This window comes from Coloeus monedula (genome assembly GCF_965178545.1).
Source record: "Coloeus monedula genome assembly, chromosome: 14".
In the NCBI taxonomy this organism is placed as follows: Eukaryota; Metazoa; Chordata; class Aves; order Passeriformes; family Corvidae; genus Coloeus; species Coloeus monedula.
Window position 1 is genome coordinate 11,788,073 of NC_138794.1, and position 17,258 is coordinate 11,805,330.

General features: G+C 46.0%; 1 protein-coding gene across 2 annotated transcripts in view; it reads left to right on the plus strand.

Annotated features, from left to right (window-relative positions):
• The window catches only part of SMAD3 (SMAD family member 3), a 68,164-nt gene that overhangs the window by 43,649 nt on the left and 7,257 nt on the right, over nt 1-17,258 (plus strand). The window contains exons 2-7 of one of the 2 annotated variants that reach the window (XM_082290693.1): nt 5,399-5,592; nt 6,360-6,494; nt 7,180-7,254; nt 8,033-8,083; nt 13,487-13,699; nt 14,963-15,100. In XM_082290693.1, the coding sequence (XP_082146819.1) occupies nt 5,399-5,592; nt 6,360-6,494; nt 7,180-7,254; nt 8,033-8,083; nt 13,487-13,699; nt 14,963-15,100 (806 nt within the window). The remainder of the gene's footprint in view (nt 1-5,398; nt 5,593-6,359; nt 6,495-7,179; nt 7,255-8,032; nt 8,084-13,486; nt 13,700-14,962; nt 15,101-17,258) is intronic. The other variant, XM_082290694.1, reaches the window with a different exon arrangement.

The following is a 17,258-nucleotide window of genomic DNA, read 5'->3' on the forward strand; positions in this document are numbered from 1 at the left end:
GCTTAGAAAAACTGGATTTCACATTTAAGAGGTGCCTGGGATGCAATACCTTCAGAAACACGGCCTCAAATTCCACTTCTATCCCTTACTTTCTGTGGAGAAAAGGCAGAAATATAGGAATGCATGTTAAGAAGTTTGGAAGTGGGTTTATGATGAAGCGTTAATTAAGCATTAGGATATATTCTGTCCTTTCTGAGGTAGGAGGGTGTGTGGTTGGGCCTCTGGGATATCTTATCTGTTTTCTGTGCTCCTGACTATCAGGAAAAGGAGGAGCTGAAAGAGATGTAGGGGTATAAAATTACAAAATGGCTAAAAATAGAGAAGAGGGAGCTGGGTTTGGTAGCCACCAACCAATGTCCTGTAGCTGGGGCAGAAACAGAGCGGGTGTAAATAACAGAGATCAGTAAAAAATACAGGGGAAAAAATAGTTGATGGTATATGAGAAAATGAGATCTCTGCATAGCTTTAAAGAAATCTAAATTAAACTGAGGTGTTACGTGAGAGTGGAAGGGGACACAGCTCTGTGGATCCAGGAGCAGCAGAGCAGGAGAGCAGCAACAATGGGCGGAGAGTTTATGGTAAACCAATAAAATGTACTTATGTCTGAATATGAAATTAGACTCTGAAAAATATGGTCTCAAGGCACCTGCTAAAGAGCTTACTGGAATCTTAATAAATGACTCATGCTGTCATAATCTGATCCTGACATCAGCTCCCAGGGCTGGAGTTCTTCAGCTCTGGAGAGGGGGAAGGGGGAGGCTGCCAAGCCTTAGGGAAGACTGGGATGGAAGTAGGCAGGTAAAGAACCATTTACACAAGAGATATTGATAAGTTTTCTATTATCAGTGCCTTTGCAAACCCAGAACAAACGAGACCTGAGCAGAAGAATTCTGCAGCACCAGAAGTAAAAGGGAATTGCTCTTCACCTTCAGATCTTTACCTGATGCTGTGGGTGGCTTTGTAGAGGATCTGTGGTTTCCTTCTAAATCCAAATGAGGATTTTAGAGGGAAGAAAAAGCAGATGAGAGAGTTACCAGCACAAAACAGGGGTGATCATTGACAGTATTGAGGGAGAGATTTATTCCTCATTCCTTCCTAGTTTTGGCTCTGCCACAAACTTTTCTTTTGCTTTGGGAAAATCCTTCAACTCCATTTGTTTGAGGGCAGTAAAAACTTCCCCTCTCCATAGAGAAGTGTTGAAAATTACAAATTTGTTAATTATTTTAATCTATAAATCCTAAGTGTTAAACAGGAGTATTAATTATTAGTTTCCTCTCTGGCAGTGCATTGCAAACCTCAGCTTGACACGGGGACTTCTATTTCCAGAACTTGAATGACGGCACTGTTAAAAGTGCCCCAGAAAATGGAAAATTCAGTGATGCTGAGCAAATTGAGGGGAAAGAGATGGCAGAGGATCAGCTTTGGAGTTACAAATGTGCTGCATGGGTCATTTTTTTATTCGCTCTTGTTGATTTGGCCGCTATTGAGGGAAAGTTGAGATCTTATCCAACTGCTCAGTGAAGCCCTGTGGATATTACAGACCTCTGCCCACAAAAGCCAGATTGTGCTACAAGAATAAATGCTAATTTTCCTGGTGCAGCCCAGATGCAGGGCCAGTAAGGAACTACTTATCATATTTTGTGCTCAGAAGAAAATCACAGCCTGTGACCACAGTTGTTGGTGAATTTTAGAGTAACTGGCAACTTATTAGTCATGGCTTTAAAAACCAGCTCCTGCTTGTGGTTTTTAAAATGAATAATTTCGACTTTTGTTTCCTGATTGGTTTTCTTTTTTCCTTCTCCCTTTTTGCACATGTTGGTGTTACTGGATACTTGAGTTTTTCAGCATTTTGCTCTCTTGGAAGATTAATGACAGGGATATAAAACTGATGGGGAAGGGATTGGATCTCTAATGGAGTAAATCTGAAGTTTTCCAACCTGGACAAAAATATTTTATTGCTTAGATCACTTTGCTTAATTTACACTCCTGATTTTTGCACCACAGATTTCAGCTTTGCTTTTAAAGCAGGAGAATGGGTGCAAAGAAGAGTTTCAGTGTCCATCTAAAGATAGTTGCAAAGTGCTCAAAGAGGAACAAATAAAATAACCAAAATATTTCAGAATGTGGGGTGGGTTTTTTGTCTTTCGCAATCCAGGATCTTACAAATTAAATACGGTTTAAAAAAGCAACCACAGAACGAACCCAATAGAAAAACCCCAACAACAACAAACCCCAAACAACCAGAAAAAACCCCAGTCAGGCCTGGAAATCAAATTCAGGTTACGCAATGTTCTCCTGTTTAATCCTCACCGTTTTTCAAGCAGATTGTTTAAAAATAAAGCTTCAATGTTTCTGTCATTCTTTTGCCCTCCCCTCTCTGGTTTTGCTATTAAAGCCTCACTGTTGCCCTTTGCTCTTTGAGCAGCATTTGGACTTGGAGAGGCAGCTTTGTGTGGTAAATTTTCCTGGAAAATGGATTGTAAAGATGGATCCATTCTAAAGGTGCTCACCCCGAGGGGTTTTTTGGTTCTCAAGGACTCCATGCCATGTAGAAAGATTTGGATGACAAAGTGTCCCACCAACGTGAATTGTACTGATTTTTTAGAGAACAATCCAGTACTAAATTTTGGGCAAAGAATACTGATAATTTTAAAAGAAATCCTGTTCAATAGTATGGAATAATAAATAGATCAAGGCAGTTGTACAGGGAGAGCTGCTCAGCCCAGGCTGGTTCAAGGAGAGGTAAAAGGGAGGAACAATTCAGCATCCCAAGGGAAATTTGGGTGCTTAGATTCTGCTAATTTTAATGAAGTCTGGATATGCTGAGATGGTTTGTGATCGGCCTGTGCTTCAGAACAGGAGAGGGAAGAAGTTGTGTGTGCCCTGGAGTTTATTATGGGATGGCTCTGCACAGCGATGTGGGACATGGGCTGGGGTCACCCCCAGGGCTGCCCTGAGCAGAGCACAGTGTTGGCTCATCTCATCTCCTGTCCCATCTCAGCCACACCGGGTGTTTGTTCCTTGGGAAGAAATATTCCTTGAGGGCTGAGGAAAATGCTCCTGGAGGGTTGGGGCAGGACAGCAGGAGGAAATGGAGCTGCCCTGTTCCTCAGCCACGTTCCCAAAGACATGCAGACAATGCTGTTTTGTCCCAAGTCCCTCAATGGGGAGCCTGAGGAGAGATTTCCCAACCAGAAAAATCCAGTGAACCCCCAGGGCTTTGGGGGAATAGAATTCCTTTTACCTTATCTCCTTATGGAGGGGAGAGGGGGAGGTTGCTGGATTTGAAAATAAACCAGATGGCTCTGTCATTTCAAAAAGTCTCTTTAGATAAAGAGTGCAGAGAATTCCATCTCCTTCTGTGTTATGGGCAGCATCCATGCCAGAGCCCTGGGATGATGGGACGAAGAGCCCTTTCCCCTCCAGCCCATTGGGAAGTTTGTTGTTGGGGAATTAGGGAGAGCTCCATCCTTGGAAATAACCCCAAAGTCAAACACGTTTTGTGTTAGTGCCCCGCCTTAGCTGCTCAACCCAAATCCACGATGTCCATGTGCCTGCAGAGACTGGGAGCAGGAATAACACTTCCCACAGCTGTGTCTCCTGTGGGATACTTGGAATATTCTCTCCTTTTTCCTCACTTGGGTGCAAAATATGCTGCCAAGCAGGCAAAGGAAAGGTGAGGGGAATGGAGAAGCACTCTTGGTTTATTCCTTGTCTCAACCTCCTCTCTTTCTGCTAAAGTCAGTGAATATTTTCACATTTTTCGTATCTGTTTTTTAAAAGTTTTCCCAACCTGATTAATTTTGAGAGCACGTAACTCCAGTCTTGGCTCCAATGAAATCAACACCAAAATTCCCACCTTGCCCAGAAACTCAGGTCTAGCCACTGGCACTCTCCTTGGGAATATTCCCCCAATTTTTGCTGGAATCAGTTATGTTTTGCCTTCCCTGTTGTAGCAGTGTTCGCAAAGATGTGTGTGGTACCAAGCTCTGCCAGAGGAGCTTTTGGGAAAACTCTCTTAGGGCAGCCAAGAGGTGCCCAGCCTCTTTGGAATAATTGTTTGTGTGTTTTGCTTTGGGTTTGTTTTGTTTTTCTAACTCGGCTGCCAACACAAAGAACATGGGGAAATAATTCCAAGTAAAATTTCAATTTTCTTTATTTTTTTCTCTCTTTGACAAATTAAAAAAGAGAAGTATTTCATTTCACCAAAGCCCTGAAGTCTTTCATTTAGACCATTAGGAAAAGCAAGGGAAATGAAGGGTTAGACTTCAAAGGAAGTGCCTGGGGGCCGTTCCTATTCATCCAGCACGGAGGAGACCCTGCTCCAGCTTTTTCCTCTGCTGGAGAGGAGTTGAGCACTCTTGTCCTGGTTCCCAGGAAGGTTTGCTAGGAAGAGGCTTTTCTGGGATGAGGATGGGATTAGGTGAAAAGTGAACTGGAGGAGACACAGGGTAGATGTAAAAATAAAAATAAGCAATGCTGTAAAACCTCTTACTTGCTTTCAAGCTGCAACTTGGAAAATTAAACTGCAAGCCTTGTTTTTTTGTGAGGTTCCTGAACTTTATATAGACATAGTAGATAAATTTACATTAAAGGTATTTATATTGATTTTGTCACAAGGAAAATTCATGTATCTGTGTTTTGAAAGTCCGGGTTCATTAGCACACATTTTAAGATGTAACACTTTTTCAAGCACAGCAGAGATTGCTGAGAGCTGTGCAAGCACCCTGCTTGTTTAGGACACGGCAGTGTTTAAGGAGCACCACTACGTTGTTGTGTTCTTACTGACTGTAGCTTTTGTCTTGGCCTCCTAATCAACCATGAAATTAGTTTTTAAAAAATCCAGATACCCAAAAATAAAAATAAATCCAGAGCAAGGCTGTTAACATGAAAAAATATTGTTTGTTGTGGATGCTTCATCCAGTGCCTAAAGGGGCTCCAGGAGAGCTGGAGGAGGACTTGGGATGAGGGCCTGGAGAGACAGGACAAGGGGCTATGGATTCAGACTAAAAGAGAGCAGGGGTAGGTAGGTGGGCTATCGGGAAGGAATTGTTTCTTGTGAGGGTGGTGAGGGGCTGGGATGGAATTCTCAGAGAAGCTGTGGCTGCCCCTGGATCCCTGGAAGTGTCCCAGGCCAGGTTGGACGGGGTTTGGAGCAACCTGGGATAGTGGAAGGTGTCCCTTCCCTGGCAGGGGGTGGAATGGGATGAGCTTTGAAGTCCCTTCCCACCTGAACCGTTCAGTAATTCCATGATTTTACTGCTGTTGGAGGTAAATCCTTGGCCTGAAGACAGGGACCAGCAGCCTCCTGGCAGTGCCAGGTGTTGATGACCGTGCCAGGATAGAAGCACCCTGTGCTAATCCCAGGCTAACCACCCTTCCCTGTGCTGTGCTGCAGATCCTTGGATGGGCGGCTCCAGGTGTCCCACAGGAAGGGCCTCCCCCACGTCATCTACTGCCGCCTGTGGCGCTGGCCGGACCTGCACAGCCACCACGAGCTGCGCGCCATGGAGATGTGCGAGTTCGCCTTCAACATGAAGAAGGACGAAGTCTGTGTGAACCCCTACCACTACCAGAGAGTGGAGACCCCAGGTACCACCACAGCCCTGCCTGTCCTCAGCCTCTGCTGCAGCAGGAGGCATCTCCGAGGGCATTCCCAGGCACAGCGGGTCTGTTGTTGATGGTAATCCCTGACTGTATGGAGTAGAATAATTTATGAACCTGCACTCAGGGGGAAAGTATCTTTGGGAATTGATGAAATCCAAGTGAGCAGGTTCCAGGTTCCCAGTGTTGCATTGCGTGCACATGAACAACTCCCAGCAGGAACCATGGCAGTGTTCTGTGCATCCCTCGCTGCTGGTGTTAAATTAAGGATAAACTGTTGAGCTGGGTCTAAGAACAGCTCCCAGCTTCCTGTTCTGGAGTCTCCTCCTGCCTCTGGAAGGGACTTTGATCTGGGGCTGCAGCAGCTTCTGCTGCATGTCAACACAGATCTGCAGAGCCAGGCAGGATGTTTATGCTAATCCCACCTGCCTGCTCCGTCCTATGGGAAACTCATTCCTTGGAAATCATGGGGTGCAACTTCTCTTAAATCATTTTTCAAGCAGAGCTGTTTCTGGGAAGGGGCAGAGAAACCAGGTATGCTTTGATAAGCTGTATCCATTCCCAGCTGAGACCTGCTGGGAATAAACAGCATCTTCTCCTGCTGCTGTTACTCTAGAAGCAAACATCAAATTCTGTCCCTTAGTGAGCCTCTTTGCATTCCATGTATTTAGGGCTGTTACTCCAAACTGGTTTCTCCTCATTTTCTGCTGTTTCAATCACTTTATTTTAAAGCTGTTCCCTGTTTTTCTTCCCAGTGCTGCCTCCGGTGCTGGTGCCTCGGCACACGGAGATTCCGGCCGAATTCCCACCCCTGGATGACTACAGCCACTCAATCCCAGAGAACACTAACTTCCCAGCAGGTATCGAGCCCCAGAGCAACTACATTCCAGGTACCTTGTGTCTTCCATACAGGAGCAGAGGGAAGGGTCAGAGAGCACAGGGAATCCTGGCTGGGGATCCCACACTGGGAATCTTTCTTTCCATCGTTCCTCTGGAGCTAGAGTGGGAACCTGTGCAGAAATAGCTGGAAGTTGTAAATGTGGGCACCCAACAGTGCTGTTCATGGCTTTGTCTTGTTGGTTTTAAACTGACCTCTTCATTCAGTGGTACGTCCTCAGTTTATTGTGAAATCTAAACTGGATGTTCCCTTACCAGGTTGAGATTTGAATGAAATCCAGCCATTTTGAGTAAAATTCTCCAAATTTCTGATGGAATTGAGCTCTTCTATTTATGTAGCTCTTTTACAAGCAATTTACACGTTATTTGCATGGACAAGTTATGCAGACAAGTTATGCAGCTGCACTCCAGGAGAGCAGAAATATGTGGACAGAAAACTGCCTCCATGGCTTAAAGTTTCATGGGACTGAAAATCCGGATTTTTTTGGTTTCCCCCTCCTCTGTTATTCACAAATATGGATATCACCCTGGCTGTGCTGGCTCCTCCCTCCAGCAGCTTGAGAAAGAAAAGTAATAAAAAAGAATTTGAGCTCCTTGTGAATGACAAAGTGAATGTTTTTGTGCTTAAAATCCAGACTTTTCAGTTGCACTGACAGTGTGATGATTTTATGCCTCCAGAGACCCCTCCTCCAGGCTATTTGAGTGAGGATGGAGAAACCAGTGACCACCAGATGAACCCCAGCATGGATGCAGGTGAGTCACCTTTGGGGTTTTAATTTAGTGACTGTATCCCAAAGAAAGTTGAATGTCCGGGTTTTCTCTCATTGCCACAAAAAGAAGTAGCCAGGTTTGGAATGAGAATACCTAATTTATGTTCAAATAATCCATATATTATGTTCAAATAGCCCATATAAATGTTCAGATGTCATGGACTTCCCTCATTATAGAAAACAAAAATAAAGAAAGAAACCAGCTCAGAATAGTGTGAAAGGAAAAGTTAAAATGGGCTGCACCACCTCTCTGTGTCCATGGCACATCCAAGTGCAGATACTGAAAATCTATGCTCGGAATTTGTGGCAGATTTACATGACTGAGGATGAAATTCTGACAGCCTTTTGGTCAGATCTGTGTAACCTGATCCAATGCTCCATTGTCCCAAACCCAGCAGGATTGGGGATATAAAGTGTTACGGTTTTTAATTATATTTTGTCTGGCAATGTACACCCAAGCTCTTTAGTGCCCAGCTAACTGGGTTTGTCAGGATGATACCTGAAAGTAAAACAGCCAAGTGCTGCTCAGTTTGGAAAATTAATGGGTTAAACTTCAGTGAATTCCCTGTGAAGGAGCAGTAAGTTGATATTTGAAAGCTCCTGTAAGGAGTAATAAACATCAGAGAAGCTGCAGTGTCAAAAGTGAGACTTCAGTGAGCAGTGGGTTGTCCCTCCAACAAGCCTGGGCAGCATGGCAGATCCTGTGAGTGATTTTCCTGGTGCAGATTCCATAGCAATAATTATCCTACCTTGATTTTCAGGTTCTCCAAACTTATCACCAAACCCCATGTCTCCAGCACACAACAATCTGGGTAAGCACATGATCCTGGGAGCTGGGTGTAATTACAGTCCAGAGGGTGACATTTGGATGATGATGTCGAGGTTGTGCACTTTTTACAATATTCCAATGGTTTCCCACTGCCAGAGGGCAGCTTTGGATTGGATGCAAGCAGGGAATTGTTCCCTGTGAGGGAACTGTGAGGGCGGGGAGGCCCTGGCACAGGGTGCCCAGAGAAGCTGTGGCTGCCCCTGGATCCCTGGAATTGTCCAAGGCCAGGCTGGAGCAACCTGGGGTAGTGGAAGGTGTCCCTGCCCACAGCAGGGGGTGGAACTGTATGGGATTTAAGGTTCCTTCCAACCCAAACCATCCTGGAATTCTGTGATTCTGTGAGACTGAGCCTGGTCTGAGAAGAGAAAAGTGGAGGAGGTGAGTTGGAGAGTCCAAATAAACAGGGAATGTGCAGGAATGCTGGTGAATGCAGAGGTCATGGACAACATTCCTGGAGCACCAGAGGTGTTTGTGGGTGCGGAATGTTGTGGGGGAGATGCACAAACCACAGATGCACAGGAGGATTGTTCTGGCTGACAGCCAGCTGCTTTTCCTCCCCCAAACTCAAGTTACACTGCAATCTGGAGTCATCTTCCCCTCCCAGCTCCATCCTGGGCACAGGGAGCACATTCCAGCCCCAAGGGCTCTGTTAGACCATGGCTGGCACTGACTCATTCCATACCTGTGACAGCAAACAGGGGAACCCTGAGGAGAAGGGAGAGCAGCTGAACCTCTGAGACACCACAAGAGGTTTTGTGGCTCTTTCTGTACCCTCTTATCTCAAAAGTTCCACCCTTTATTTTCATTCTGATCTCCATCACGCTGAGCTCTTGCCCTGTTCAGAATTGCTCTCCGTGTGTGCCATAAAAATCCCTCCCAGCTCTGCCTGGCTGCAGGATCAGCTCCCCAACTGTTCATTAAGGCAGCAGACAGAGCCCACTTGAGACTGCTCTGGAATAACCATGGCCATAAAGTTTACATATGCTTTTAATCCTGGCACACAAGACTTTGACACTGTTCCAAAATTTGTCAGTCATTGGCTGACTTGTGGATATCTTGGGGCTGTTGAAGAGAGGATTTCTTCCCCCTCCCCCCCCCCTTTTTTTTTTCTAATATTGCCATGGTGACACAGAACTTTTGTGTCTTTAACTGCTACACCCCAAGAAAAGAGCACATGACTGAGAAATTTTTATTTCCTTTATCCGAGTGTGCTGCCTGGAAGCTGATGAGATTTTTCTTTCAATTTATCCTTTTTTTTCAACCTAAAAATAAAAAGCCAATTCCGTGTAACAAATCAACCTGGCGAGTGGTATCTGCATTACATAAGGCAGAAGGGAGTTTCTAGGAAACAGACCTCTATATCGTTCCTGACAGGGACACTGGTTATTAACACATCAGATGTCTCAGGTGCTGTCTGGGGACAAAAAAAAAAAGGAGCAGGTGAAGCTGGTAAAGCACAAGGAATCTCTTTGTAGTCTGAGGAGCAGACAGCAGAGAAGCAGTTTAATTTACCAGCATTAAAAGACACCTTTAAATTCTTGCAAACCATATTTATTGCTCTCAGGCAGGAGCTTCCACAAATGAAGAACTTCTTGTTGCTTTTAATTTTATTGTAAATTTTTGCCTGTGAGGAAGCTACAGAATAATAAACAAAAGGGCAGCTGAGCAACTTAAAAGTGTCCAAGGGCAAAATTCTCATCATATGTGTGTTGTAAATGGCTTGTCTGCAGCAAGGAGCTGCTCCTAGGGAAATCAGACCTTCAGCCTGATGGTCACAGCCCAGGAAGGGGCTCTCTGGTCTCTCCTCTTGGAGCTGTTGGTGCCTGGTGACCTGCAGCGCTGCTGTAATTCCATGGATAAGCAGAACTCCACTGTCTAGGGCTGGACTTTGCTCTGTAGGAGTCTAATGAGGCTTTCTCTGTGCACTTGTTGAGAGAATGGAATAGAAATCTAAACCCCACAGCAGTGTGTGCAAGGAGGGAGTTTCTCATCCAGCTCTTGAGCAGAGGGGGGGCTTTTCCAGCTTTGCCATGAAGAAAATAGTGTCCCAGAATTGATTTGTTTATTTGAGCAGAACTACCTGAAGCTTCTAAGACTTTACATAAACTGAACTTTGGACTTAAGTCCCGTGGCCATGTTCCAGGGAGTTACAGAGGCAATAAAGCAGCACGAGGCAGACCAAGTGTGACACCAGGGGCAGGGTTACCTTGAGGAGCAGGGCAGGTTTTCCATGTCAGGCTGAAACGTGGGATGGAAGGAGCTCAGGGAATTTCATCTTTCCATTCCCAGGCACAAAAGTGTTGCAAGGTAACATATTGGAATCTTTTTTTAAATATTTTATTCTCCTTTCAGTTTGTGTGCTAGAGTTGGAGGACATGTTTGAGTTTTGGTTCCAAATTACAGTTGTCAAGTTTTCAGTTGTCAAACATAAGCTTTAAGTAGAAGTCACAGATATCCAAGGATCTCTTCCCTATTGCTGAAACACGAACTGAGGGAAATACTAAAAACAAAATGAAAGGAGAGTTGCCAGCATTCTGTGGACATTGGGAATGTAGTCAGGGAGCTCAGGCTGGCTGGGGACCAGCCCTGTGGTCACACACACATTGTTGTTCTGAGGGGCCGTCCCTTGGAGCACAGGAAATCCATTGTCAGGGATTGCTCCACAGAGGGACTTGACGAAGGAGCTGTCAGCGGAATGAGCACATGGCCCACGGTCACATCCACATCCCTCTGTCCCCCTGTCCCAGGGGACAGCCAGCCCTTCCCTGGGTGCAGAGGGAAGGAAGCACTCACATCTCTGCATTTCCTCATTTCCAAGGAGGAAGATGGGATTGGTACAGTTGGAAACATCTCTCAGTGGGTTCTGAGCCACACTGTGATCAAACACATTCCCTGAAATGAGGGTAGCAACTAACCTTGTGCTCAGAGAGGGGGAGCAGAGCAGGCAGCAGATTTTTCCCAGGACTTTCATGTGGAGGGAGGATGCAGGATTGGGACCATCCCAGAACCCAGGGGACACTTCTGACAGCAAAGCTGTTTCTGAGTCAAGGCTGAAATTGTGCAGAGATGATTCAGGCAGGATTTGCCTGGGTTTCATGTGTCCTCTTTTATTGATTGTGTACCCCCTCAGGGTCCTTTGGCTTTAGCAGAGCTGCATTCTTTTCCCCAAACAGTGAAGTCATAAATTGAAAATGAATATTTATGACAGCTCTTAACACAAGAGGGAACTTGCCCATCCCACAGCAGCTTAAGCTGAAGTTTAAAACTACAAATCACAGGAGATAGCAGCAGCATTAAAAACTTGGTTGTAGTTTTTAGAGATGAGCTTTTCTTCAAACCAGGATTTGTTGGTTTATGTCTTTCCTCAAGCTGCAAATAAGCCAGAAGTAAAATTTCTGTACATCCTTCAGTGGGGAATCCACAGTTCTCTTGAGCCCCAGCCAGGTGGAGATGGTTTCTGAAGGCAAGGACCACAAAACCATGGAGAGGTTTCAGTGTTTTAAAACTTGAATAGCACCAACCTGAAGATATTACTTAAGGATCAACACGGTTGATTTTTCTGGACCTGAGCAGCCTTTTGATTAGAAAAGTACTTGCTGTCGAGTAAAAGCCCAGTCAAGTGGAACTGATCTGTTTCCTTCAGTGGGTGGACCCACCTTGGGAGGCTCTGGGCAGAGCTGGTGTTTGCTGGGCCTCTCCAAACTGCTCTGGGGCCACGGGAGCCCAGAGCAGTCCCAAGGTGGGCACAGCTGGGGCTGAAATGAGGCTGCTGCTGGAGAAATCTGCCCTGGTGGGTGTGGCAGTTTCCAGTGGGAAAACCAAATGTGCCATGCAGGAGAAAAAGGCAAGGACAGTGAACCCGTGTCACTCCTGGATATGATGTGGAACATCTGTGCATACCAAGAGAGGGGCTTGCTTTGAGCTATAAAATTAAAGTACAAGGAAGTGGCAGGTAACTGGGAATGGGTATAAGCTCCAGGTTTCATGGACTTTGAAGCCTGCTAAGGATTACAGAGTTCCCCAGATGCACTTCTATTCAGTTCCTTATTTGCTGCCAACAAAGCTTGTAACAAAGCAGAAACCAAAGCGATTTTCCTGATTATTGGCTATTTTGGGAACTCTTCCAGAGCAGTAATGAGAGGAAGCCAGTGTGTCTTTTGGCTGCTCTAACCTGTGCCTGAAGGTTATGGAGTAACAGGTACAGGTGAGAAAAGACTCCCAAACCTCCTCAGAGACCCTGGTCAGTGTGAGAGGAGGATGGGGTGGTGAAAACCTGTCTTGGATTTTTTTGGAGCTGATCTCTTAAGCCCCACATTCTCCTAAGCCGTGTAAGCACAACAGATGGGAAAGCCTACGGAAAAAGCTGGGGTTTGCTGCTTGATGTTAACTCCTTGGCCAGATGGGAGCTCTTCTGTTCTGCCTTTAAGCACCATTTGAATGGGGATGAAGTGATAAATTGGGGGGAGGACTGGAGGGAATTATTCTCCTGCACTGGATGTGGGGTGTAGCACCTAGGAATTGGCTGGGTCTGCTTTGCACGTCCCCTGCGCAGGCTTGGCTCCTGCAGGGCTGGGCACCTCCTCGGGCTGCATTTCCAGGAAATTTAACTTGAGCCTTGCTCTGCTGGAATCTCCTCGGCTTCAGTGGGAGCAGTTAAATCATTCAGTGCTGTTTGAGTACTCACCCTGCCTTCCTGGGGCTGCCTCAGCTCCCTCTGCTCCTCAGCTTCAGCCCCTTGGCTTTGGTCCGCGAGGCAAACCAGGACCCCAGGGAAGGCTGGGCCTTCACCTGCTGGGAAAATGGATTTTCCTGTGATGGTTTGAGATCCAGTGCACTGGGAGAAAGTATCTCATTGTTAAATCACCTTGATGCCAGAATTACAGACAGTTTGGGGTGTATTTCAGACTCTGCTGGTTTCACCAGTGCCAAAGAGATCACAGCAGGGTCAATGACAAGGAAAGTTGGACTTGCTGGCTGGAAGTGTACAGATTTAGGGTGCAGTCACCTGTGCTGTTGACAGCAGGTTTGTGCTTCATTCTTTCAAAGATTTTCTGCTCCTTCATTTTCTTTGTCTCTTTAATGAACTGGCTACCTAAAAGTGATCCCACATTTCATTGTAAAGCGGAGTTTATTTATTTAATTTCCCCCAAGTGTGAGGCTGCTCAGTGACACCCCACTTGCTAAGGGAGTAATGCCTTTGACTATTTGTGATTGCTCCACGTGCCAGAAGCTCCAGGGGTGATGTCACCTCCTTGCTGTGCTCCATTAAAATGAAAGTTTGGTTAAAGTGAGCCTGAGGAATGAAGCAGAACAATATTCCAAACCAGTTGGGGTTTTTTTTCCCCCTTTCCCTTCCTGTGGCTGATTTGGCTTTTGTTTGGTGCAGATCTGCAGCCTGTGACCTACTGTGAGCCGGCCTTCTGGTGCTCCATATCCTACTACGAGCTCAACCAGAGGGTGGGAGAGACTTTCCACGCCTCCCAGCCCTCCATGACCGTGGATGGCTTCACTGACCCCTCCAATTCCGAGCGCTTCTGCCTTGGTTTGCTGTCCAACGTCAACAGGAACGCGGCCGTGGAGCTCACGAGGCGACACATCGGTAACTCCTGCTGCCTGCTGTCCGTGGCTTTCTGGGGGGAAGGGGGAGACCTCCACAAAAACCTCCTAATTAGCAGGTTTAGAGCACTGGGGTGGGAATATCCTTGGATTCCAGCAGGCTGATCTCCCATAAAACAACCCTAATTGTGGTTTTTTTATGTAATCGTAATACAAAAATGCACCAAGAAACACTAAAATTGCTGCATGTAATAGAATTTAAACCATTTCACGCACTCTGTGTATCTGGAGGGATGTCAGGGATAATTTCGTGTGTTCCTTTTCCCTCCTGCACTGTTTGATTTTCTGACTGACCTTTTATAAATGGAAACTGAGTTCCTTAATTGTTATCTCAATTTCCACTTTTCCTGCAAGGTCCCATCCAATTTGTTTTCAGTTAAACTTGTGCTAAGCAGAACATCCCAAATTTCTGCAATTTTACTAAAAGGCAAAATTGCTTATTCTTTACTGTTTTCTGCTGACTCCTATCAAAAATGAACCTGATTTTTGTCCTAATTTTGCTCCCCTTTCCTGAGCAACAGGAGAATCCTCCCTCTTGCACAGGAGAATCTTTCCTCACTTGGCTTTGAAGATTATTTCTAGCACCAAAAAAACTCCAACCCCCAAAACCCACCAAGATTCAGAAATCAGATTTTAAATGCAGCAGACTCCTTCTGCTCTGTGGAAGGATGAAAGCCACACATTCAAACAAGAATGTGAGACCACAGCAAACGTTTATGTGAGCAGCAAAATGTATTCTTCAACTTTGTTCCTTTATTAACTGAGATTTTAATGATTTGTGTAAACACCTATGGGCAATGTATGTGTGTCCTTGTACACAAAGTCATCTCCAGCAAAAGGCAAGGATTTGGAAGTGCTGTGGAATTTCATTCTAAGTCATTGAGTAAATCCCCAAACAGTCATGTCCAGCTGGGATGACTTTCAGAAGAAATTGGGATTTTTCATGTGTTAACTGATTGAAATGGTGACTTTCACGTGTTGACTGATAGAACCTTCATATGAAAAATATCAGCATGTTTTTGGAGGGAGCTGCCTGGCTGGGGTTGGAGGTACAACTCCAACTGGAGTCGGTGCTCCTGCCTCCCCTCAGCTCACCTGGCTCAGGGAGCAGTTTCCGGGAATGTCCAGTGGGACAGAGTTTCCATCATGGGTAGCTGAGCTGCGGGTTTCGAGGTGGCTGAGGGAGCTGTCGCAGCCCCTGGGGCAGTGGCCGGTGCTCGGCGCTGATGCCGTGGCTGTGTTGCAGGCCGCGGCGTGAGGCTGTACTACATCGGCGGGGAGGTGTTCGCCGAGTGCCTCAGCGACAGCGCCATCTTCGTGCAGTCCCCGAACTGCAACCAGCGCTACGGCTGGCACCCCGCCACCGTCTGCAAGATCCCCCCAGGTGAGAGAGGCTCCGGGCACCTGCCCGCGGCAGCCTTGCTCCTTGTCACGGTAGGGATGGGTGCGGGGATCTCCGGGCTTCGGGAACTTCTTATAAAATCATGGAATGGGTTGGATTGGAAGGACAGTAAAGCTCATCCCCTGTCACACCTTCCACTACCCCAGGCTGCACCAAGCCCCATCCAGCCTGGCCTGGAGCACTTCGAGGGATGGGGAGTCCACAAACTCTTTGGAAAATCTATTTTACCCTTTAAAGAGCCACTTGACAATTCCAGCAGGGCGTTGCATTTTTATAGCCTAAGGGATGAAGGTACTGCTGAAGGAAGCAGCTGTGTAGGCTCCAGTAGTTGCACTACGTTCATCCAACAGAACAGAATCTAAGCACAACTTAGAGCAGAATCTGCCACTTGTTCCTTCAGTGTTTTATCAGCCCACTGTTGTATTGTAGTTATCTGATAGACACACTGACAATTTTGTTTGTGCCTCTAAGTAATGGTAAGAAATTTCTCTTAATTTAGATTCACCCGTAATAGATTTAAATGGTTACTTTTTTTTCTGTTCTGTAGTGAAATCCCCTCCCTCCTCTGGGAATTAGTTTGTTCTAAAGAAATCACATTGCAGACACCTGGTTGTTCTGGTTACAGTCTAAAGTTTTTGCTGAAAGATTACAAGATAATTTATTTAATCTATCTAGGAAGGACAGGCTTTTTTGTTAGATAAATGCAAAAAGCTGGTAAGAGAGGAGATGCTGTTTGAAATGGAATTTGGTTGTTTAGCTAAGCTTACACAAGCTGGCTTTTTTGTAGTTAAAAGCCTGTATATATTTAAAAACTGAACTTCTTTGTTTAGAAATATTTGAATTTTTTTCTTTTAAGAGGAGATCCATACACTCCAAGCTCTGGCCCATCCTAATGGGTTTCCTTTCTCAGATGCAGCTGCCAGTGCTGCAAATTATGACTTAATTCTCCACCACATCACAAGAGTCCACCCTGGCTGGAGTCACCATCTGCAGACATGAAGAGCCCACATTTCCGCTCAGGACCCAGCTCAGGCGCAGTTTTTGGACGCCAGCTCTCCCCACTTTTGCCACAGTCTTTGGCCGCCTTTTCTTCTGGGTTTGAAGCAGTTTCTTCATTCCCTTGTTGACAGGATTGAGTCATTCCCACTCCTCCCCATGGAGAGACCTGTTCCCAAGCACTCCTGAGGGCTGGGATCCAGCACTGGGATCCTCCTGGAGTTTATTCCTCCTTCCCTGAGCTCAACCTGGCCCTGACGCTTTCACCCTTCAAACTTCTTGTTTGCTTCCCTTCAAACTCCCTGAGACTGCAGCCCCTGGGCTCTTCCCTGATCCCAGAAGTGGGCAGTGCTTCCTGCAGCTGCTGTGGTCACCCTTTGCTCCACACCAGATGAATCCAGCCCGGGAGAGGAGGCTCACAAGTGATCTTTAGCAAAACACATTCGTCCCACTCCAAATGTTGTTTTTCGGCCTTGGCCCATGTGTAATCCCAAATGAGCCTTAGCTGAGTGCCTGGTTTGAGAGTTTAACTTGTTTATGGTTATCTGGGAGAAAGCAGATGTAGCAACACTTTTTTAAAGAGGGGGGGGCATTTATTTACTTATCTAAACTATGAAGGATGTTATTATATTTCACCTTTTTCCCCTAAGAACAGTTGAATAAGTTGTTCTTAGTCATTTACCTGGGGCTGAACATCAGAGGAAAAACTTCAGTTTTAAAAGCAAAGTGACTGGCACGTGATAGTGAAACAGAAGAGAGGATTTTAGCAGGAGCAGCTCTGCCACCAGCCCTGCCAGCCTCTTTAACTCTCAGAGCTGTTTCCTGGTGTGTCAGAGTGGTTTCATTTCAGAACTTCCCCATTCTGTGATAGACTCCGTGTAAATCCAGTACCAGGGAGCTCCTATTTTTAGCCTGTGCACTCCTCCCCTCCAGGGCCTGCAGGGATCTCTGTTGTTGAGTGTTCAGTCATAGTCAGGCTTTAAATTACAAGAGGAGGGAAATATCCAGGAGGAGGAGGTTCCACAGCAGGATCCCAAGTCTGGTCTCACAAGCTGGTCACAATCTGCTGGGGGCCTCCAACATTCAGAATCCTCTCCTTTTTCTTCTTCCTGTGAAAATGTGGCAGCCTCAGTTCCTGTCTCTG